Source organism: Excalfactoria chinensis, chromosome 1, assembly GCF_039878825.1.
Source record: "Excalfactoria chinensis isolate bCotChi1 chromosome 1, bCotChi1.hap2, whole genome shotgun sequence".
NCBI classification, from domain to species: domain Eukaryota; kingdom Metazoa; phylum Chordata; class Aves; order Galliformes; family Phasianidae; genus Excalfactoria; species Excalfactoria chinensis.
The window spans coordinates 30,050,270-30,075,593 of NC_092825.1; the positions used below are offsets into that span (position 1 = coordinate 30,050,270).

Below are 25,324 nucleotides of genomic sequence, written 5' to 3' on the forward strand. Positions count from 1 at the left end.
CTCCAGCTTTAGCTATGTCTGTGATGGCCTCCTCTAACAGCTGCTTTTAATTTAGTTTAGAAGAAATGATTTGGCAAGCACGTATGTTTGCACCTTCAAAGGAGAAAGACTGAAAAAGCCAACGTCCTGGAATATTGACCATTTTGAGTCCCACTGCTTCAATACAGTGATGACAACAGGAGTCACAGCTTTTAAAAGAGTAGGTACCAGTACATAGAAAAATAAAATGGTGTTTTCATTTTGATTTCATTATAATCTTATAAGATCATATATTGTAAGCAACCATCTTTCTCTGACTCTTTACAGTCACAGGCATTGTGTTCCTTACTTCAAATCTAATTCAGGAAGAATTTACAATTGCTCAACTTGACTGAGCAACTAAGGCACAGATTTCACTTATAACCAGAAAAGGGCAGCTGAATAAGGAACAAAAGCATGAGTTAAACCAAAGAAAACATTATCTTGTACTTAGATTACCTTCTCATGTTGGGTGTGGCAGTGGTTGCAGAAACAAGAAAGAGGGAGAAAGGGTATGGGAAAGCAAAGATTCAGACATGCACTGCATACTTGGCAAACATTTAACAGTAAACCACTTAGAAAAGAGCAGTGGTGCCAGGCAGATTTTCAGTGCCTCTTGTTATTTATTTTTTTAAATTATTATTTTCTTTTACTAAGTAGCTCAATATGGATTTGTGGATCTACTACTACACATATATCTTCCATCACATGGAGGCACACCAGTTGCGGACTCAGGCAAACAGTGCTGCAGCCTTGTGTGCATGCAAATAGAATGTGTGCAAACACATCTTATAGTTGGAATGCAGAAGGTAGAAGATTTTCTTTTTTCTTTTGGCATAAAGGGCTTCAACCCACCTTACCAGACACCAAATATGTGCCTACCCTTGGAAGCAGAACACATTTAACACAGTTAAGTCCAGAGACACAAATATCAGGCAAATGAAGGTTCAAATACTTACCAGAAGGAACCTACATTTAACACTTCTTTTCTCTATTTAGAAACAGAATTCACACTTCTCATTCTTCATACATTAATGTGGGTCAGAGACCACAAGGCAGCATAGTTTATTCAAAGTAATGTGCAAATAAGATGCAAGATACCTGCAAACAGTATGGAGTTTCCATTTGTAAAAAAAGATACAAGTAACAGTACAAAATTAGAATGCTTACTACTCATTTCAATAAAATGAAGTCTGACATAGAAATACATATGCAGTATTATTTACACCGTTAATTTACAAAAGATATTATTTGCATAAAACAAAGCTATAAAATAATTAGAAATATAGTATTTTTATAAGGAATGTTTTCCCCGTATAAAAAAACTTAGAGCATTTTGGCAATTATGTTTTATTTTAATAAAAATGCATTTTTTTGTTCTGAATTCATAGCATCATGTGGTTTCTTTCTTCCCTTCTTCCTTTCCTTATTCCCCTTATTAAATAAAATTCCACACTGAGGTAGTATTATGTCAAAGTATCTCTTTGGTCCCAGAAATCAATGGCAGGTCCAAAAGGAGCTATGTATCCAAATTACAGGATTGAAAAGTAAAAGTTCTGAAGTTTTCAAAGGACTGTTTGTAATTGTAAATGTTATTTTCTCCTCTAGAAACTGTCCTTTCCCTTCCATCTTCATCTGCTTCTGGATCGAAGTCCAATGAGGAATGAGGATTATTATGGGAGGTTTTCGGCTGACAACTTGCTGGCTGCCTACGACTTGAAAGGGCGTCCAGCTGAGGCCTCCATACAGGCTTTCCAAACGTTCCTGGAAGATAGTAAATGAGTGAGTATGGAAATACTGATGCAAACAGTTTTGTATCACACTGAGGGCTTCATGTTAAAATGGAAGCCAAGTACTGATGCAAGCAAAAGTTCAGGAACATGAGATTTTACTCAGCTATTATTCTTCCCCTTCAAAGTAAACATGATCACAACTATAAGGTAATATTCTACCTGAGACATCAAAAATATTTCCAAGGTAAATAACCTGAAAGCCACACATGACATAACTTCATTACTTTTGCTTTCACAATTATATCCATGCCCATTTTAATTTTGGGAAGAGCACAGAGATCAAACTATAAACAAATCACAAGGCCTGTTCTAATGCAAAAATCACTGAAAACCAGGACACAGAGACTCTTCTGAACAAATGACACATGAAATGTGATGTGTAATTCAACAGAAGTGAAAAGAAACATATACAGTTACAAAACACCCATGCAACCTGAATGCTAAAACATTCTTTCTTCTGGTTAATATTTCCCATTAATTAATAACAAAGGTTCTGTTAAAATTTTCAGCCAAATTCTGCCTTCATTCACACCTGTTCATCTTTCCACTCATAGCTGGCTTGAACAGACACAAGACCAAAGAGAAATCAGCATTTAAGTTGAATCTTTATTAATCTTTATTATTTGGATTCACTACCAAGAAAATAATTACTGTAACCTTCACACTTCACTACTGTAAAAGAGCTAGCACAAACACCTCTGCAAGAAGGGCCTTCTCTGATGCCCTAATACAGCTGATGAAAAATATATAATTTGTGATATTTAGAAGAACTATTTCCTAAGCAGAACGTGCCATAGACTGATTTTGAAGCACTCAATTTTTATTACTAACTTTACACTACAATTGTTAACAAATTTTGCATTCAACTGCCAAACTTTGCTAACAGCAAAGGTTTCAAGTAGAACTGTGATTAGAGATGTTGGTATGAATTCATTTGGACAAGGTCCATATTTGCATCAATGATGTGTAGAGCAATTTTGCTTCTAACACAACATGAAAAGATGTGCCTCAGCAACAAAGCTACAAATTAAACCCTTTTTAAAAAAAAGAAAATTCAAGCTGTAAACTTTCTGCCTCGGTTATCAGCAGCGATGTTAAAGCCAACTGCCTCTCCACATTGTGGCTGCAGGAGAAAAAGGGGACCAAATTTGAAGACAGCAATACTAAAGATTAGAAATATATCAAGAGCCCTTCCACAGCCATCTCCAATATCTAACCACATGCTCCTCTGAGTGTAGAGTGCTAAAAACAAAGACTGTCCAAGACAGTGATTGATGCAACTTGAGTGTAGTAGTAGAGAAAACTGACCAGTAACTTGCTCTGCGTAGGCTACTAGGGCAGAAGGGGCAATACAAGCCACCGAGGTTGAATTAACTCCCGGGTACATCTTCACATAGCAGAACCACTTTCTGCAGGAGACATGTGGTAAAGCCCCATCTGCAGAGTCCTACCACAGTAATAGTGGCAGGCAGCCAGTAAGCTGTGAGCAATCCCAGGGCCTCTGCCAGATATGGCATCTGCAATGTTTTAAGTTCTAAACATCTGTTTTTTGAAGGGGGAAAACTTCAAAACTTTTACCCCTTTCCCTCCCTCCCCCAGAGAACAAAGAGCTCAGTGATGCACATTCCCACAGGTTCCTCTTGCATGAGTGGGCAGATCCTGGCCCTGGACAAGTCTGCTGACACATGAGCCAGGAAGGAGTTCACAGTATCAGAGCTGCACTTGGCATTCAGATACAACAGGGATGAAAGTAGTACATGTGTTTACATGCATTTTAAACAAACCAAACCAATCAGTGTAAAAAATTAGTGAGCTTCAAAGTTAAAGCAACCACCTTCTTCTTCTTCCACCTCCCCCTGCAACCTGGGTTAAAACTGTAAACTGAGCTTAACTTCAGGAACTACTTCATACATTCATACCACCAGAAGAGAGACAGGAGGAGTAAGACAGGGCATCTTTCCACAGTGCTTTACTTTGAAGAGCAAGTAGTTGTGGCGGACAGCATTACAATATACCCACATACATCAGCATCAGTCTCACCACCTGCTCTAAGCCCATCTGCACATCTTTTTGCTTGGCAGGCAAAACTTCTAATATGTCTAAAGTTTATGAAAATGTATTTAAGCAAGAGTTCTAGCATTTATGGATATCTGCCAGCCACACTAAGATAAAAATCATACTTCTGAAGAGATGTGTAAGTAAGCTATTAAGACCCCCTAGTAATCTGAAATCTGCCCATTATGCAGTTCTATTGTGATCACTTTCCTGCTCCTAGCTATCGAATATTTAAAATGTTCTATCAAATACTCCTGAGAAGTCAGGTTTCCTGACAAGCAGAAGGCAGCTCACAGTTACATTCAAGGGTGAACCAATTCTTTGGACTATCACCTTCAACATGATGACTACTTTGGCATAGACTAGCGTAGCTTCTGAACAAGCCCTAACCTACCCACTTTGTAACACAAGAGAGGGCCCATTACTGCCTAATTTCTGGTCCGATCCAGACAGCAACACAGTTCAGGAGTATCCAACTGTCCTCATACACTGCCAGAGAGAGGCAGTTCACATGTACAGTTCTAGGCACCTCTCTGCACACTGTATATCTTAAAAATAAACACTGTCATACAGTAAGTTACTCAAGGAGGTGGAAGAAAACAATAACACATGCAAAGCCTAAGAACAACTCTCCAACTGCCTTTCCTCAAATACTTCCTGTTTTTCCTCCTTTCAATAAATACTTACATCTCACATGCTGTATTACCTTGCTCAATTTTCTCACATCTGCTGAAAGAAACCCCCACAAACTGAACAAGAATATTTTTTTCACGGTGTTAGTTACATGAGCAACAAAGCACTACTACAGACTTACTGTAGGAGGAGGAATAAAATAGTTGAAAAGGATTTGCTTAGTGTTGCAAGTAGGAAGTGAGAGACAATAAGGATATCAACAGCTTGAATAAAAAAGACCAAGAACATACCCATGAAAGTGCTGTTACTGATAACAGATGAGGGTTCCAAACTTCTGTTTAAATCAAGCTTGTCTGAGTTCAGACTTCTGCTTTTTAGTCCAGTTCCTTCATTTTGAGTATAAATGGAGTTAATCAACTTGCTGCTTGTAGCCTGCATTCCAATAATGCCAACACACTGGTCAAAGGGATCTTCCAGTGGAGGTGAGTACTGACAGCATTCCTTTTTCTTTAAGTATCCAGACTCATAAGGATCCAGGTTTGCTGTTCTTTGGTCAGGGCTGCAACCTAAAGAAAATGAAATTCCTTTTATATGCATTTATCACAGCACAGAAATTATTTAAGACTATTTTCTTTTTCAACTTACTTGGGCTGCATGCTTCAAAGGTCTCAGAGCTGCATGTGTTTCCTTTTAAATACATAGTCCCTGAAGTGCCTAGGTAGTGGCATAGAAATGGATCTGCAACACCGTCTAAATCTGTTTCGCTGCCATTATCTAGGTGGCAAATGCCTTAAAAATATAATTGACATGTTAGCATACGGTCCTAAGATTCAGCTTATGCTTTCATAAGTTTTGTTCTTTTAAGAACCCCATCTTTTAAACTTTTCATTAGAAGGCCAACTGTGGAAAGAGTTTAATTTATCAATTAACAGACAAAATGTCATGTTTTACTTCATTATGTGGTCAACGGATAACAGAACAAACCCAAGCACAGGGATCAGAACCAAGGAAGCCAGGCTTATACTCTGTTATACATATATATATATATCTGCCACTTTCTAGAGCAGAGAGTGGTAATGAGAAAGACCTGGGTGGAAAAGCCAGAGAGACACTGACTGTTCAAATAGCTCTTCTGACTTTCAGGTCACTGGCTCATGAAAGCTACAAACATACTCCATGGCTCTTGCTCTGCAAAGAGGCAGACTTTCTGAAGACTTCACAACTGCAAGACATTCAAACCACTGCTCCATTCACTTCTGTCCCAGCTGTTGACTGTGTCTGCACCCCTAGCATTTTCCCATTAAGAGGCATTTTTTTCTTGCTAACACAGGTGATGTTTTGGACTCTTAGGCAACGTGTGTTAAAAATGCTGCAGTTTTCATCATGCAATTATTTTAAATTGTTTATTGCCTCTGACCCTAACAAGTTCTCTGACAGGAAATTTCATCAGTTGTGTTAAACTAAAGTTATGCTGGTATTAACATCCATCTCTATATTCCAACACAGCCATTCCTTCCAAACTACAACAGAGTAAAACACATTGTTGCAACTCCTTCTGGTCACTCTTATTTTGGAAATGTGATCATCAGTTTGAATGTACCCTTGAGACTAGAGAAAAATATTTAAGCAAAGCCATAGTGTCATTTGGATGAGCAGAACCATGTTTCTGTTATTAGCTTACTGATGCAATCACATACAATAAATCTTACACTCTCAAACTTCACTGAAGAAGTTTTACTAGTGTCATTTCCTTAAGTTAGAAAGACAACAGGCAAACTGTAGCTACTCAAGCAAGATGAAAAATCTGCTTAACATTTTGCACTTACCATTACTGTCCCTCTGCTGTAAGAAATACCCTCCCAGAGAAGATGCGAGGAACTGATGATGACTACCATTTTCAGATGAACCATATCCATCCTGCCTTTCAGCCAGTGTGCCCTGGGATGACAGGTAACTTGGAATGTCAGCAGGTAAATTTGTTTCATCTGTGGTGAAACAAAACATGCACAAAAGCCATCAGCATACTTCAGGATCAGTAGAAGAATTTTTATATTTCACACAGTATCACAGTATCGTGTGAGTTGGAAGGGACCTTAGAGATCATCGAGTCCAACTCCCAGGATTCGAGCCCCTCTGTGTAGCAGAGCAGCATTTCTGCCACTTGCGCCACAGGGGGGATTCGAACCCTGGGCCTCTGGTGTTGCAAGCAGCACCTTACACCACTGCGCCACCAGAGGCACACAAGGTACACACTTACATTTGTAAGAAGAATGCTGAAAGTAATAAGCAATTCACTCCTCAGACTGAGAAAAAGCACACAAATATTACTACAAGAAAGTCACTGGAAAGTAACCACAAATATATATATCTTTTTTTTTTTTTTTTTTTTTTTTTTTTTTCCCCAAAGCAAGCCCTCAGTTTACACACCTGTATTTGTGATGCTGCAATCTTCATTTCTTCTTCTAGTGTGGTAGATGATGACCACCCACACCAAGGAAGTGCCCACCACACAGCAAACCACAGCTATGATGACAATGCCAACTGTGGCCCATCCATCATCATCAAGTGCTGGAGTAATGTTTTGAGGAGAATCGCAAGTGGGAGTAGGAATTACATTAAGACGAATGTTGCCTCGTTCTGTTCCAAGTGTATTAGACATTTCACAAGTGTACTTCCCAGCATCTTCTACATCTGTATCCACAATAATTAATAACTGATTGCTTGCAGCAAAAAAATGTCTTTCTGTTACCACGAGAGGGCTGTCATCCTTAGTCCAGTTCAGTCGGGGTGGAGGGCTACCACCAGCGATGCACTGTAAGACTGCAGTTTCACCTTTTGTTACAGTTCGATCCAGCAAAGGCCGCAAAAATGATGGTGTTTCTGAAAAGAAAGCATAAGCTTTATATTCTATATAACCTTGCAAAAATGAGAACATGCTCCTTTCTTTCACAGCTCAAGAGGAAAAGCTAAATAAAATGCACCAGTAAGGCCTAATGAAGCTTACAGTCATTTCCAGAGAAAACACCTTCAAGGAATTTGAACTAAGAGTCTACAGTTTGCTTGTCAGTTGATCAGATTTAGACACTTGCTTTCCTTACAAGGTCAAAAAGCCCAAATCATATATGCTTGACAGTGTATAGAATTAGATTAAAATGGCTAACAAATTATTAGGAAATTAAAAGAGAGGATTTTTTTTTTTTCTTTGTATATATTATAAATTGTTTCAACCATGCACAAGAAATGGATCATAGAATGGTTTGTGTTGGAAAACTTTTATGATCTGGTTCCAACCCCCTTCTATATAGAGCAGGCTCCCAAACCAGACTCCTCCCACTAGAGCAGGCTGCTCAAAGCCCCAGGTGTAACTATCTTTTGTTATTTTGCATCCTAACAGTGATTGTGTGCTGGCATGCACATTTCTAATCCATAACTGTGTCAATGCATAATATTTCAGAATACTGTAATTATTATACACCACTTTGAAAACAATGCATTTTTTTTTTTTAATCAGTGATTTTAAAACTACTCAACAATAGTTCAGACCTTCAAGAAGATTTATGCACTTAAAGACTGCCAGTTTCTTACCTAGAACTGTTAATGTTGCATTAGCTGAAATGCTTCCAGCAGTATTTTGAGCTGTACAGCTATAAACGCCTGTGTCCTCAATTTTTACATCAACAATAAAGAATACATCATCTTCAGGCATGACATGCATACGCCTCTTGCGTGCTGCTGGAAAATCTGTTCCACCATCTTTCTGCCAAGCAATCTGTGGGACAGGATGCCCAACTGCAGCACATTCCAAACGTGCCATTGCACCAGCACGAATGGTTAAGTCCATGGGAATCTTCGTAAACGAAGGCAGCACTAAAGAAAAGTTAGCAATATTAAAACAATAATTAATGATACATGAACCATGTTTTTATGTAGGTTGCTCCAAAAGTAATGACTCCTGTTTATTTCCATGGAAACGACAGCAGATACAAAAAGCACAATAACACTATTGAAGAGTAAATTGTCAGATGCAACACACCGTTTTTCAATGTCTCCACCATTAGCTGTGCATTTTTGTCAGTGATGAACAAGATCCTGCATACCTTGCTCATAAAAAACTTCACTGGCAGAGGTGGCCCACTGTTTCATAGTTGCTACACCACCACCATAGCTAGAAAAATGTTGCCAATGCTATCCATCTTTATTGGTCCACACAGACAGAAGTCAGAAGGCACCAAATCTGGACTGGATTGATTGGATAGTTGGATGGATTGGATAGTTGGATGGATTGGATAGTTCAGCAGTGATTGGCAATATGCTCCATTGTCTTCAAACTGACATGAGGCCCAGCATTATCATATTGCATGAGAAAGGCTGTCTTCTTCTCTGTCTTGACTCAAGCCTTCACAACATAGAGGTCTGATTTGATGGTTTGTCCACAATTCCAGAAATCCAGAAGGATCACCCCTTTCCAATCACAAATAACTATGCCCATCACTTTACCTGTCAAGGGCTGCACCTGAACAACTTCTTGATGGGGACTGCACATATCATCAGTCCAGGAACATGGGAACTGCACATATCATCAGTCCAGGGACAGCCATTTTGAATCTGGTTTGTAGTGGTGACATCACATCTCCTTACCAGTAATGAAGCAGTCCAGCATACTGTCACCTTCATCCTCGCACTGGTCAAACAGGTACTCACAAACTTGCATATAGTATTCTTTCTATTTTGTGTGAGCATTTGCAGGACCCATCTGTTGCAAATTTTCTAATACTCCAAAACTGTCACCATCATTTCCTACTCGCTGAAGCTGATACTCAGCTCTGTATACAGTTTCCTTATCAAAATCCATTGTTTCGCATGGACAAGTTGATTGAGATGCGATTCATTTCATAGAGTGACAACTTTGCATGCCTAAGCAGAAGATGGCTTCTCTTTTACATCACTGTTGTCAGTGCTGAAATGTACCACCCGCCAACTCACTGTGCTTCGCTGTTCGGTCTCCAAAGAACATTCAGTGCAAATGAATGTCAGTGCATGCTTTTTTGAATCTGCATGGATTCAGTGCCACATATTTGCTCCACATGCACTTCCAGGACAGACACCATTTTGTCAGACTGCGCCTCGGCTGTGATCTGTTGCATGGCAACAAAATGTAATGGAATACTGGCAGGAAGATTCAGCCTCTATTGCCTTACTACCAACATTCACATCTGATGCTGTGGGCCAACATAATAAAATGGGAGTCATTACTTTCGGAACAGCCCTTATACTTTTTGGCACAACATGCTCATTATTTTAACTCTTCTTGGATCTAAAAATGTATAAAATCCCATAACTTGAATTTAGCACCAGCCAGCAAAAAGAAAGTCAGAGTTTTGTAGTTTGTGAGACTACCAAAATCAAAATCTCATTTCCGCTAACATCTACCTTCAGGATTTTGCCATTAACACTTTGAAATGGAGTATATGAAGTAAAAAAGACTAATGTTTTACCATTGTGTTACACAGAGTATGTCACATTTTCTTAAACTGAGCTTGTTTTTTTTGTTTTCTATTTTCCCCTATACTGTGGTTCAGCACAATGGGTTAAGAGGTAAAACTGAACGGTAATCTTGGAACCAGAAACATTTTAAACAAACAGCTTATTAAGGGAGATTTTCTTCTTCAAAAGCTTTTTTTTCATTCTCTTCTAAAAGATACAGACAATGAGAATGCAAATAAATGTACATATCTTGATTAAAATGATTCTACTTCATTATCTACAAGCAGTGGATAACATACTTACTGTTTACTGTAAGTTTGGCTTTAATAGAGTAGGATGAACCAAAGTGATTTGAAATTACACACTGGTATTTCCCTTCACTGCTGAATTCAACATTGCGCAGTCGAAGGATGGTGGTATACTCCATCACTTCACCGCCTTGCGCCCGGAGGTGTGCATAATTCTCCATTTCAGCATCATGAAGTAATTCATTGTCTTTCTTCCATGCAAAGGTCATTGGGGAATCACTGCTGCTGGCTGCCGAACATACAAAACTCAAATTGGAGCCTTTAATTGCTGACTGGGTTTCTGGCTGGACAGTGATCTGTGGTTTAGGAAAATCATCTGCACAGAGGGAAGAAGAAAAAAAAAAGAAAAAGAAGCAATGAGGAAGAGTAAAATATATGTGAGCCCTGAGGACTATTTTTAGGAAAGTTTGTACAACTTGTTTTACAGGTTTAAGAGAAGAGTCAAGTAAGTATTTATAAAATGGATACCCAAAGTTTTTGTTTTAAATTTTGTCAGCCTTAGGGCACTTAAAGATACCATATTTATGAATTTATTGTGCCAAGTCAACTCTTATTGAAGACAAAGAACACTTAAAAGCAAACTGTGTGTGTAGTTCTTCAAGAGAGAAGAGCCCCTTGACATCTGGAAGAATTATTCTGAATGTAAGTCACGAAGCATACTCTTCATCTTTACAACATCTCAGTCTGCTATGAGTTTTTCTTTATTGAAAGGATAGTTTTTCTGCTATCAGAAACAATGTTTAAGTCCTAGGTTTTTCCCAAACCTGCAACAACAACAACAAAAAAGTAAGAAAGTTGTTGTTCCGATGATTTGCTGCTCTCTGGCCTATTTTGCAAGTGCAGCAGTGTTTAAAATCCTATCAGAAGGCAGTGCACAAGAAATTCAAGTGGCTATCTCTGGAATTCTTCTTACTATTGCTAAATTACCTCAAGAATGCTATTTTGTGAGTCTGCAGAATTAGCTGCCTTCTGAACCAGTTATTCTGTCAATTGCATGTAGACCACACATACAAAAGGAGGAGTTAAAAAGTCTCTCAAAACCAAAAGGCCCCAGCACTCCTATGACTGACAAAGACTTAAGCACGAATTTCACATGCAATGAAAGAAAACCCCAACCCCAAACTACTCCTCATCACAGACCCTGCTTGCACTGCAGAGTTATACTTTACCTTGCCCATTTGTTCTTTTGTCTCATCGTTTTGGAAACAACATACAGTGGTCAAAGCATAAGTTCCTTTAAAGGATCTCAACCTGTCCTGTTACAGATGAATATACAGACAGTCTGAACCTGAGCTACAGGTCACCTGAAAGTCTGATGGTAAGCTCCAGGTACAGAGCAACATGGATCCCCACCCAGATCTTGTACCTTTGACCTGGATCTTAAGAATTAACCAGGTCACTTAGTTTTTCACCTTCATATCCATGTATTGAGTCCTCCAAGTCAGATTATGCCACTTGCAAAATAAATTGATACTATCAAGACTTTGCTTAAAGATAACTAACATTTTAAATACTTTAATTAGCCATGTGACAGGGCAGGAGGATATATGTTATTCTCTTTCAGATGTTGCCATCAAAAGAATAATGAAATGTTTAAAAACAGTAATTGGGCATGAGAAAATCAATCAAACAAGCAGATACTATAGAATATGAAAGATAAAACCAGTAACAAGTTTTCTTCAGGACAGAATAACATAGCAGTGTTTATTTTAGTATGTGTCATGTATGTGTATACACACAGACGCATCACAAACATAGACACACATACACATGTGACCTTTCACTTTTGAAGAAAGTATTTCTCATTTTATAGAAGCCACTTGACTATTCTACAATGAAAATCAAGCTATTCATCATGGAGGCGGTACTTAGCATTCAGCAAAGCTTTAGTAATTAATTCAGGTCACAAAGACATCTACTCTATTTTTATTCCACAGATATCTTTGGTACAGAAATGCTTCACAATTTATTTCAGCTTGAAATGTGTGGCTTTAGAAAGCATAAATTATATGAATTTTCTATTTTTAACTTCACAAATATGAAACTCTTGTCCAACATGCGCCGTCCTTGGAAAAAATAAAGGAGATTCCTTCAATGTTTTAAAATTAATTCATTAAAAATGTCACTCAGGAGCTTAAAGAAAGATCACTGTCCCCTGTGGTTTAGCACATAAGAGATATACATTTATAACCTCAAAGTGAATATATTGCCAGAATTAACTTCTCATAAATAATTATATAATATATACATATATGTATAATTCATCTATACTTCATTACCTATCAAATAATCAGTAATTTAGTGCACTATGTCAACTCTTCCTTCTCAGCACTAGCTAAATTATGCACCATTTACTCATTACTTAATATTAATATATAAAAACATTTGACTGCTAACAGGAAGAGAGAAAAAAGTTCATGTAACATTTTATGTTTAGTGCCTGCTTTGTCACTGAAAAAAAAAAAGGATGCTTTAGCAATAGAAAAATAATATATACATAACAAAAACATGAAATCCAGGTAGCTTTCTATTTCCTTAGACTTTCCAAAGTTTCCAATCAGTTCATTAGGAGTACTAAAACACACTTGCATTTTTGTCCTGAATTCCTAGTATATATATACTATTCTCCCTCATGCACATAACAGTCATAATGAATGCTACTCCATGCAGGTCAAGAAATCTTATCTAAAGGCAGTGCTATCACCTGAAATTCTCAAGCCCTAAGGTAAGAATATTTTATTAGTCTTCACTGTCTGGCATACTGAAATACAAAATATTAGTAACACTACTGAGGGAAATCAGAAGTTTTAAAACACAGTTCAAATATAGGCAATAACTTGGTGTTCCCATTTTTGAAGCAGACTTCAAGCACACACAAAGAAGTCAGAGTATAGCTATTTCATCTTCTACTTTTCTCAGCTTTGGAATAAATTCAGATTTGATGAAGTATGATAAATATAATTTGCAAACAACCAAAAAAAAAAAATATATATATATATATATTTATATACATTTACCACCACAAACTGCTGAGCTTTCTCTTGCACACTATATACTGTCCTATGTAAGCTGTACATGAAATAAAAGTCAGGAAAATGGGAAAATGTCACTACCCGTCTTGTAGAAAGCCACAAGTGTAGTTCGTCTACATCAGAGTTTGAGAACAGAAAAGGAAATGTTAACAAATATTAAATCCTTTCAGTTTTACTAATAAATTCAAAACATACCTAAGAAGTCACAACCAAAATCAATCCATTCAGAAAACTTTTTTCTACGTAATGAGGAATAGAAACTATACTCACCACAGACAAATGCATCCAGGCTGACAGCAAAGATACTTCTCCCTTTTAGAAGCTGAGGATGGGCACAACTGGCGTTTACAAAGTTCTGAAAGTTGTTCTCTGACACCCACTGCGGTAGCCACTTTAACTGGCAGTCACACAAGAGACTTGATGTGTTTAAGTGCCTAAATAAAAGCAATTACATTCAAAGCCTGTTTGCTTGGATTCTTATAAGGCAAGTCAATAAACATGAAGCTAATTTTTAATCTAAATACTTCCATTACGAGAGTAAGTCACCAACATTATTTAGCTCAAATGTGATGACATTATTGCCAATATTGTGAAATTTTACAAAGCATACATATTCTCCTTAACTCCATTTTCTTCAACATATAAGCTTTCAGGCAGCTGGACCTGTTTCTAGTGTTTTGGGTTCAAAACTATAGTCAGCAGTAGAAGACACAGAAAGAGCACTTAAAATAGCCGTCCAGAGGAGAGGTGCTCTGAAAGCTAACACCAAAACAATTCTCAGACAATTTCTTTCCTCATTCTCATTTTTGTCAGAATTTATCTTGTGGCACATATTTTAAAAGGAGAACACGGAGATGAAGAATAGTCGGTATTGCAATAACAAGTGCAAAAATGGTTATCAGCGTACCTAACTTCTGTGAACAAATCGCTACATTCACAGAAAAATGAAATAATAAAAGAATAAACCAGAGTGATACTCTGTGAAGCACATGCAATCAATAGCTGAAGTAGGAAGCGTTCAGTTCGGTTAGAATGAAATGACTAGATGGGAATTTATACTAAACAATTTTACTTCTGGGAAAGTACTTTCTATTATTTGCTTGTGTCTTGTCTCTCTCAGACATAAGAGACCTACTAGTAGACTCAGAAGAAATAGAGAAAAAAATGAAACCAACAACTTTTGAGTAGTTACTTCACTGAAGTGTTCAGGAGACTGCTATCTTGTGGCATCTCACATCTCCCAAAGCAGCATTAGCCTGTCATTTCATCACATTTGATCAGTCTTCAAATAATCTGAATCAGTTCCTACATGTCAGTCCCAGGCTCCCACTGCTTCTTTTGCGCCACCCTTAACAACTGTCCAGCAGCTGGCTGGCTGAGTTCAGCAAACTAATCAATACAACTAAATCCAAACTAAGGAAGAGAAAAATGCCTGGCTATGGATAGAAACATGGTTGCTGCTTTCCACAGCACCTGCAGCTGTGTCAGGATATGGTTAATATAAAACTGAACAGTAAATTGACCATCATAAAAGGTTCCTCACTACTTTTTCTATTGCACCCAATACCGCGTAACAAGAGCTTTATCTTCTTGTTATTCTTTTGTTTGTTGCCAAGTTATGCAGTAGAGCAACTCAGAGCAACAGCTCTGACTACAGAAGGATGGTACGAATACAGGGAAAAGAGAACGCATATTTAAGAGAAATCATTAACTGTGGTCAAAACGGAGTAATAGCCACATTTTTCCCTACAGAAAAATGTAGCTTTAAAATCTAATGCTTTTATCAAAAAAATAAGAGAAAACAAAAAAAAAAAAAAAAAAAAAAAAAAAAAATCAAGAAGTTTGCATTCTTCCCAATGACCGCTTCATGACTTCTTTAAGACCTGCCCCCATGCTGCACCAGGACTAAAGGACCCAATTACAAGCACTGACAACTTGGTCTTTATAAAAGAATTACTTTACTGAATTTCACTGGTCCAGTAAGCTTTAGCTCTGCAATAGTACTGCTGATGCTACAGCACATTACATCAAAGTCTCCTGTATCTAGTATCTATTAGAGATCAGCCAATTTAAAATCAGGACTCTAGATACCAAATGTAGCAGAAAATGAACACTCCTTACCCTATGCCATCTGACTTAAACACACTTGTCACATAAAAACTAAGTAAAAAAACATCGACACCATCAGAGATGTCAAAATTTGAGTTTATCACTGTGTCAGGCAACAACTTACAAAGCTCTTATCTGTTTATATAGTTAAGAATTCAATAGAGGTGACTATTTTCTGACAGAAACTTACAATTTGTTGAGTTTCTTCATTTGTGAAAAAGCATTTCCTTGAACTGACATAATTGCATTATTACTTAGATCCCTACAAAACAAACAAGAAGAAAAACATGAGAGTAAAGAGTAACTCATTGAACTTGTGTATTCAACATGAAGTCTCCAGGAACAGTTTGTTAATCAGTTACATACAAAGGTTTTACTAGCTTAAAAACCAAAGAGACAATATTGAAGAGTTTAATAGCACGCTTAATAAATGTGACACTTTCTGTAATAATATCTAAATTCATATTCAGCAGAACTCCATTAAAAAACCCTCTTAAGAATACTCCATTATTCAGAGTAAGTGTGTTTCACTCAATGTCATAAGCAAAGCTCATCAGTCCTATTTTTGTTTCTGTATCAAAATTTGTTGTTTTTTTTTTTTTTTCAAATGATGGCTTAAATAAGAGTATTTACTACTTACAGGTGTTCGAGTGCATCCAAGCCAGAAAATGCTTTCTTTGTAATGGATCTAATTCTGTTTCCTTGCAGTATCCTGAAAAAAAATAATGTACATAATGCAAAAAAGATGGAAGCTTTTCTTGAGCCAAACAATTGCATTTTTGGCATTTATTTCCAAACTGTGACTAATATTTACCATTCAGCCTTTCTCAATGCAGCAAAATGCCTCCTACTTAAAATAAACTGATTTTCTGCACTTGACTAAACATCTTGATTTTATAATGATTTTAAAACATGTTTAATGTATACAGTTCAGGAATATAGATTATTTAGATGTATACACATAAGCATATTTTTATTGCATAGATGTGCATTTTCAAATTGTCTTTCCATACCAGTTGAGCCATTTCCATTGGATGCTGCACTGCTTTATCAAAGACTATTCCAGCCACTATACATATGTAATATTTGATAATACACTTTTTTCTAAAAAGTTTCTAAAAATAGTACAACATTTGAAATGTGCGTGTGTATTTCAGATTAGCTGCACTCAAAAAATCAGGAATTGCTTTCACAGAAATTAACACTTCATAGCAAACAAAACGTTAAGGGAGAAAAACCACCTAACTATGGAAAACATAATATCATGTTGGACCTCAAAAGAGGCATAATGTAAGCTACTTATGTATTTTAAAAAGAATTAGACATGGTGGTACTCACAGCTTCTTAAGTTTATCCAGACCAGAGAAGGCACCATTCATATCTTCAATAGCCCATGATATTTCATTGTTTTTCAGATCCCTATTTAAAAGGAAAGGGGGCGGGTGGGGAAATCAAACCATGAGAGATATTAGGAAAAACAAGGTATGTACTTCTTAAAGAACATGTATTATTTAAAATAATTCCTGAAATCATTGTCTCACAGCACTTTTTTTCTCCTCCTTTTGAGTTACTTCATTATCATTCTTCTGGAAGACTTTGACAACTATAAATTAGCACATTTTCCACTGATAATTACAAAGATAACAAAACCAACATTGATAATAATTATAGAACAAAACCACATTCCCCTGCATGGGTTTTCAGATACAAGACAGAAGGAAGAGCATCAGAAGAAGGAAAGAGCCTCCTTCGAACTGAAATTCATTTATGTCTTTGTACACTGTGAACATTAATACACTGAGATTAATAAGTAAACTGCTTCTACACTCTACACTATTCACAGTTAGCTATGTTATCTGTGACACACAATGAGATTAGAGAGATTTGTGAAAAGAACAGTGTATCAACAGAGAATCAGTAAGGTAAGGCTAAAGGAGAACAAGTCTGGGAGAAAAGGTTTAATGATTCCTCCTGTGTAAATTTAGAAACCTGACAAAGTCTTTTGACTTCTTTTTATGATCTATATATGTACTTAAAAAATACAGAATGCATCTCTGTAAATTACATCTTTGCTGGATGCCGCTAAATGCTATCACTCTAAAGTCTAGAGGGAAAAGTAGAAGTAACTTTTTCATTCATATGGCTAACAGATGAACCAATGGTAAAAAAATAAAAAATAATTTTAAAAAAATCTAATGAAGCAAAGTATTTTTAGATTAATTTACTTCGTCTTCCTTTAAGAAATGCTATTTCAAAATATGAGATCAAATGCTTAAAATAATTGTTCAATCAGGACAAGCACCTACACATACACAGTGTTGTCTGCTTAATTCTACCGTGATGGAAAGTATGGACTCCATTAAAACAGAACTATCAGGTCCCTAAGGCTGTAAATAGGCTGCTCACTGCCTCTGAATGAAGAAATGCTACCAGGAAGTTTGTATAAAAATTACCAGTATCCACTGCACACAGTCTTTAAGAAATAAGCCCTCCCTCTCCAGACTATTATGGGAGAAAAAAAAAAAAAAAAAAATCTTACCGGGCAAAAGAAAAAACAGTACGCTAGGAAACTTACAAAAGGCAAAGCAAAACATAACAACAACCTAACAACATACAGACGGTTTCTTAATGTTTTTAACCTTAAAACTCAAGCTAGTCAACTTACAAAGTCTGAAGACTAGAAAGTCCCCGGAAGGCACAATCAGCAATGTAGTTCACTTTGTTGCTTCCAATATACAGTCCAACTAGCAGGCTTAAGCCAACAAAGCTTGAATCATCTAACCTTGTTAACTGATTGAACGTCAAATCTCTGCAAGGAAAAATGGATTTTAATGTTTTTGTTGCATTATTTGTTACTCAGTTCAACCCAGTTGAATTTTCAAGCGGGGGAAGTGGTTCCTTTACAATGATCACAAAACCTATCACATTATTTTTGACCATACAGCTTATCATTTCTAATTATTCACAAATTACTGCAGAACAAATTTCTTTCATTTGAAAATGATTGTGTTATAGCTCTAGAACAACTACAGTGAAATGAAGCAGTCATAGTTGGCTTCAACTTCTTCCAACAAAATTTAACTGTCTTACATATAGAAAAGTTGCTGTCACCTTGGAAACTCTGTTATGAAAAATTCACAGATCAGTGGTAAGAAGCTCGTGCTTTGGCATGTACCCTAATTTCAAATCTGGAATAGAATAAAAGCTACTCACAGCTCACTGAGTTTTTGGCAAAATTCCCAGGCGTCAGGACTGATCCTGCTGATGGCATTTTGGCTGAGATGGAGTTGCTGCAGCATCAGCAAGCCATAAAGCCAGCCTTTGGTTACCTCTGTTAAGTTGTTATGGTCCAGCTGCCTATACATACACAAACAGACAAAAAAACTAAGATTCAGAAACTCAATGATGCATGTGCTTTGCCACAGGTCCACATTTGACTTCATGATACTGGCCAGATAGCTGCAGTCTATGTTTAGATCTGTTTACACCATGTTTTACGCATGCATTCAGAATGCACTGCTTTACATGCGTAGTGATTAACACTAGTTATTTTTCAAACCACACCAGAATAGGTTAGTTCAAAAACACTTCTATAATTTAGCAAGCAATTCTATTATGTACAATCCTACTTAGTGTATTAATAGCACAATCTATGAAAGTTGGTACTCACAAAACTTCCATGTTGGTTAATCCCCAGAATGCACCATCCATGAGCCTCGTAATCCCGTTTCTCTGTAGTTTTAATGACTTCAAAGCTGGAAGTCCTTGGAAAGTAAGCCCATCTATTTTTTTAATTTTGTTGCGATTCAATTCCCTGCATCAATAAATTTTACAGTTTCAGCAGAAGTTTACTTGCATAACAACAACTTCTCCTACCTCTCTGGAAACAAACTTTATTTAAATACCTGCCTTGCAAATTAAATAACAGAAGCAAGATGTAAAAATATTCAAACCTTTTACTGTAATACATTATGTTCACCCATGCTATTACTGTTCTGCCTTTCTTATACTGGTACTTGATAAGTTTACTTGATGGTTAGATTTAAAGAATCCTTCTAGACCTAGAATGTCATGATCGATCCTGTTCTCAAAAGTGACACCAAGTTCTTGTGTCCAGAAGTAGAGTTGTTAATTTTCACTTTTAATTTGCATCCTGATTAACTACTGATCGCAAAGTTAGAATTTCTAGTTGTAATACTTAGCCAGAACAAATATCCTGAGTAATTTCTTCCTCTCTTAATCTGGAATCAGGAATTCCTTATGTACCCTTTCATTGTCTTCTCTAACTACTTAACACAGTTTCTTCCCTCTTTCTCAAGTTGTCTTAGGAACTACACACGCACATTCCTTTTGCAGGCCTGAGGTTCAGACTCAAATGTAATAGGAATTATAAGGTATATCTAGCGCTTGAAGGTAAGCTGCAGTGAGAGCAGCACTCCATATTTTCAGTTTTCTGCTCTTTACAACATTTGCTTGGCTTTGGTCCTTTTCAACTACAAAATCTGTACGAACTCCAGGCAGCTTTCTGAGTAACATAAAAAGGGAAATCTACCCTCATGCAAGTACAGAAAACAACGTTAACTGTTTTTATAACACTCGATTTTAAACTAGCTACTGTTTGCTAAATTAATAGTTGTATTTTCATTTGTTTATTTATTAAAAACAACTGATATATAAAGTGACAATACTGGACAGTACTACAAAAAGGTCCTCATGGCAATGAGTGATAATTTGTCCCTCTAAAAAGATCTTTGATTTATCAGCCTGCATCCCATGTAACCAAGAAGAATCCTCTCCTTCCAAAAGTCAATTTGCTCAGAGAAACAAAAACCTGAATAAGATAATTATTTCTCCATACTCATTACTATACAGCTATAGTATTATGCAATTATTATTCAGTCTCAGCCTTCTAAGTCTTCAGCTGCCCTCTCAGCTGCCCTGACGCAAACTCTATTCTGATAACAAATACATAATATAAACCCCACCTCTTCCTTCCATACGTTTAAAAATCCATAAGTTGTAAAGACCATTCAGTAAGAACAGTCTTTATTTCTTCCCCATTCTTCTCGGAATACATTATTCAAGTGATAACGTGAAGGCTGCTCCAAGTGCAGTGACTTCTATTTTATAATGTTGGCACACAACATTTGAGGCGGACATATGACATGGCAGTAGAGGCTTAACCTTCCCACTACTATTCAGTTCAATTTTGTTGCTGTGCAATAGATGGCAGCAGAGGGGCAGCCTCACAAAATGGCATCTGACATTAAAGTGCCTACGAAGCAAAAGTGTGTTACTGAATTCCTTCATGCAGAAAAAAACTGCACCCATTGCTATTCATGGACACTTACTGAATGTTTATGGAGATCAAACAGTGGATATGAGCACAGGGAGATGGTGGGTGGTGCATCTCCACAGTGATAATGGCACCGGTGGGTCACCCCTGCTCATGAAGATTTTTATGAGTACAGCATGCAGGTTGCTCATAGCTGGAGAAAATACCCAGCTGAGGATGGTGACTGTTGAAAAATTGCATTTTGTAGCTGAGAATTTTCTCTGTCAAATAGTGTTATTGTGCTCACACTCTTCTGTTGAGGTTTAACTCAAACATTTCCTCTATTTGTGCACAGGAAAGACAAAGCCACAGTTCCCATTTCTATCAAGCATCCTAACATTTCACTGTTTTCCTTTCAAAAATAATCTAACAGTTCATCTTGCCTGTTTACTGTGGAAAATGATTACTTGGGATTTAACAAAGTGAAGTCCTAGCCCACCCTCTTGTCAACTTATCATACTCTTCAAGTTTTCCAAAAGATTCCCCTCTTTTGGGAATATACTTCCCCATATTCATTCATATCCTGTAGCTATATGTATTACTTATTAAGTAAAATAGTTATAGACCATACAATATCAGTGAAACTCATGAAATTCTACTTACTCAAGCATAATGTTTATTGTCATACCTTTCAAAAGCAAATTAATTTCCTTTATGTCACCATAACGTTTGAATATGCTGATCTTAGAGGTCTTTACCAACCTAAGTGATTCAGTGATTCTAAATGATTCATGATTCTGTACTTCTATAAACATACAAAGAGACTGATGTAGTGAGTGATAAGTCCACTTCATTTCTTAATTTTTCCAATGCTTATTTTACATAAATACTGCTATTTGCTATTAACCATTTTTTCCCCCTATTAATAAGCAGACAAATTTAAACACAAAGACTATTCATATCTCACCAATATATAAGACTGGTTTTGTTCAGTGTAAAGCTGCAGTTGGTAAGGGTTGCAGTAATGTTTTCTGTGCCTGTCTCACTCTGCATCTGCTTTAATTAAAGGCTAAAGTTCAAGCACTACCAGTGCTTGGAAAACCTGAAAACAATTAGTCAATTGTAGGTTGCACTTACAGGTGCTGCAGATGGGAAAGTTTAAACATCTTTTGAGGGATTGCTGAAATTCTGTTCCTGTTCAGTTTCAATACTTGAAGTGTGGTAGACAAATTGTCAAATGTACCAGGCTCCATGGAGGTTATTCGGTTACTGTTAATGTACCTGTTGAAACAATGTCTAGAAGGTTAAATTTACAGTTATTTAATAAAATTTTAATACCAAGTAGTGAAACATAGCGCTCTCAGACTGCTTATACTGTGATAAATGAAATTTCATTAATCGCATTAATCAAAGCTCTTGACAACTCAGTCTACAGTCAAATAGTATTTTGCCACCAAAATTTTTCTCTGTTCTGCAAGAGCATATTATTGGCAGAAGACAGCATGTTGCCAAAATATAGTATGTTGCAGCTCCATTACTTTCTTCACAATATAGCTCTGTCTTTGCAGTACTACTATAAAAAATATTGGGGTAAATTCAATGAAGTCCACAGAACTTCATGCAACTCAAGACTAGACTGGCACCCACAACTTAAATTCATTTTACTACATAATTTTTCTCTCAAGGGAGGCACATCTATTCATTTCATCTCAAGTTAATGTCCTTCACTACAAATTAAAACAGTTCACTGCAGCAACTGCTATATTCAAGTTGGCAACTTAGATTAAGATCAGTGGGTAAAAGTAGGAACATTTAGTGACCGTCTGATTAAAATATATTTCATGCTTCAACATACAGTTGCCAGCCTAAGTTTGCCATCAAGTTTTTTTGAAAGTAAACTTAAAAAATAAAAAAAGAAAAGAAAATGTAATGCTCGGTTTTACTTACAGATACTTGAGCTGTAAAGAAGGAAATGATGACATTTTTAGCTCGGATATGTTGTTGTTGCTCAAATCCAAAGTTTCTAAACTCTGAAATGGTTTCAAATGTTCAGATAAGATGCTGGAAATCTTATTACTGGTCCTGAAATTTAAGGATAGAAATTAAAAAAAAAAAAAAAAAAAAGTCATTTTCAGAGCAAACACTTGTTAACTAGGAACCACTGCCAAAATTAGTACTTAATTTCCCTGCTTGTTCTATAGGCAAAGCATTAATTTCTAGTTTTCTTGAATTACAAACTAAAATGTTCTGAGCAAATGCAGTCATCGGCATTTCTTGATTTCTTGAAACATTTTCCCAGCAAATGGGGAGGTGGAAGGGGAGGAGGAAGAAGTATTATAATCCAAAAGCATTTCATTGCTTTTAAAATGTTAAAATGAAACACAAACCCCTAAGTTCATTAATCTCTGAAATGTAGATATGTTATTTGCATTGAATATAGTATGTCACAATATTGCAATTAAATCAGGTCACAGTTGCTTTTTATTTTAGTCAAACTAACTCAACAGTACTCAGACATTCTGCTTCGTTTTTCTGAGAACTCCAACAGCATGAAATTCAAGCTGAATTTCCATAAAGACAGAGCTATGTGAGATTGATGACAGTGCACTCCCCGCAGAAAAAATGTTCTTTAATACTACAATTAGATCTAGTATTTTTGTCCAGCAAATTTTTCGACTGTGTTAGCAAAGAATAAAATTTGTGCTTCTCATAACTCCTCACAGAGGGTCTGGTCTTCTTTTTTGGTCAGATTTCAGCTAAGCGTCGCATTCAATTCCACAATAAAAAATTTATAACTATTTGAAGACATGGATATCCTAGTCTACTCTAAGAAACATCTCTACTTTCACTTCCAATTAAATGTACTTTTTCTAGCAATAGTATTTCATGTTCACGCTAAGCAACTACCACAGTTTTTGTCCCAGTTCTATAATCACACACGTACATCAGCAAAGTGAATAGATTTATTTGTTGGGGCTAACGGTACACAGGGGGAAAAAGTACATGATTAATTAAGTGAATGCAACCCAAAATGATCCTTGTTACGTTCTAAAGTTCAAGTCAGTTCTGGCTGTGGTACATTTTGTTCCTAGAAAGATGAATGATGAAAATTTGGGTCCTCTCTTCAGCTTCCAGAGATTGAAGGCAAAGGCAATTTCAGGTTAAACTCTCAACAAAAGTGTTTATTCTGGAAAGTGTTTGCCTTTATTAGAAATAGTTGCTCTGGATCAAATATTAAACCACACACTTAGGATGGCATGGGCAACCCTCACGTAAGCAAGGGAGGGATTACTACTAAAGACAAAAGAATCCTGACTCAAAAATTGAACCATAGGTTAGATTAATGGGCCTTCTGACCACATATGGGAATGGATAAGTGATCTTGCAACTCCTCCAGTGCTGCTCTTGTATCATGTTTCATTTTGCAGGCTGTCTGGTAGAACTACACTACATTATATAGAAACAACAACAACAAACAACCTCTTAACAGTACGTTTTTATAATAAATGGAAACAAATTACTTTAATTAAAAATATAACAACAACAAATACCATGACGTGTCAGTTCCACTGTCCAAATGAGACTGTGCATTAGATAACAGGTCACAAAGTTGCCTTTATGCATTAGTTTGTTTATAAGGTAATTACTAACAAGGTTTAAAACTGCCAATTACTTGAGTGACGAATAAAATTTTCCTTGCAGTAAAAGTGTGCTCCAGCAGAAGCCAGCAATTTCCTGAACTGCACGCCTCCTAAATTGCAGTGTGAAAGTGTTCACTTACAGACGCAGCTTACACAGTGCTCTCTTTGTGTCAATATTGCTTCATAAAACAGAAATTCCTCACAACTGGCAGGATAATAGCCTCTGTATGACAAAGTTGAGTTGGACCTAATGGAACTGAATAAAAGTCTTTTGCAGCCTTCATATTAGCCCTTAAGCTAACTGGCAAATTATTTGATGTAGGGCAGATTACAATAAAAAAATACAAATTAAAAAAAAAAAAAATCAGCTTATTTGTTTCAGTGATTGTTCTTTTTCAGAGATTATAAGGTCATGTCATAGGGAGAAAGTAACTTCTTTCATTTTCACCATTCCTTCACCTAAACAGAGGTCTACATCAAAGTCCTACTTCATCTCACAATGAAAATCAAATGAGCCCCCACCATGCCTTCTTGCCTATCTATATTTGTGGAAGCCACTCAAATGCAAAATGCCTAAATGCTTCACTCCTTACTGTTCCAGCCTCCTAATCCAGTTTTCTCTTAAAAAAAAAAAATAAAATAAAATAAAAAAAAAAAAAAATCAAATGCCATAATTACCCAGCACTGAACAAATCTCCAAGTTTTAAAGTTCAACTTCAGTTAAAGTGAAATTCTACTTTCAATTTAACTTTTTCTTCATAATATCCTTAGCGAAATTCAAATAAATATCATATCTGCTTCCTTGTAAGTGCCAAATAAGTATCAAAACTACTCAAAAAGATATGACTGAAAATGCAAGCTTGTCTAATTGTTACAACAGATCCAAAGAATATCCTCTAACTTGGCACAATGATATGAGTTTGTTCACTGAAAAAAATGTTCAGTTGCTGTAACCACTGTGTTCAGACAAAAGAAG

At 36.5% G+C, this 25,324-nt stretch overlaps 1 protein-coding gene across 1 annotated transcript in view; it reads right to left on the bottom strand.

Annotated features, from left to right (window-relative positions):
* Window positions 1-1,046: 1,046 nt before the first annotated feature.
* Window positions 1,047-25,324, bottom strand: part of LRIG3 (leucine rich repeats and immunoglobulin like domains 3) — a 43,625-nt gene continuing 19,347 nt past the window's right edge. Inside the window, exons 4-19 of the mRNA XM_072340837.1 lie at window positions 22,655-22,789; window positions 21,845-21,988; window positions 19,103-19,246; window positions 18,646-18,789; window positions 18,098-18,241; window positions 16,771-16,851; window positions 16,073-16,144; window positions 15,623-15,694; window positions 13,594-13,757; window positions 10,287-10,607; window positions 8,085-8,366; window positions 6,927-7,379; window positions 6,326-6,484; window positions 5,145-5,288; window positions 4,790-5,065; window positions 1,047-1,782 (exon numbers count right to left, since the gene is read on the bottom strand). Coding sequence (XP_072196938.1) covers window positions 1,538-1,782; window positions 4,790-5,065; window positions 5,145-5,288; window positions 6,326-6,484; window positions 6,927-7,379; window positions 8,085-8,366; window positions 10,287-10,607; window positions 13,594-13,757; window positions 15,623-15,694; window positions 16,073-16,144; window positions 16,771-16,851; window positions 18,098-18,241; window positions 18,646-18,789; window positions 19,103-19,246; window positions 21,845-21,988; window positions 22,655-22,789 — 2,980 coding nt within the window. The 3' untranslated portion in view covers window positions 1,047-1,537. The remainder of the gene's footprint in view (window positions 1,783-4,789; window positions 5,066-5,144; window positions 5,289-6,325; window positions 6,485-6,926; window positions 7,380-8,084; window positions 8,367-10,286; window positions 10,608-13,593; window positions 13,758-15,622; window positions 15,695-16,072; window positions 16,145-16,770; window positions 16,852-18,097; window positions 18,242-18,645; window positions 18,790-19,102; window positions 19,247-21,844; window positions 21,989-22,654; window positions 22,790-25,324) is intronic.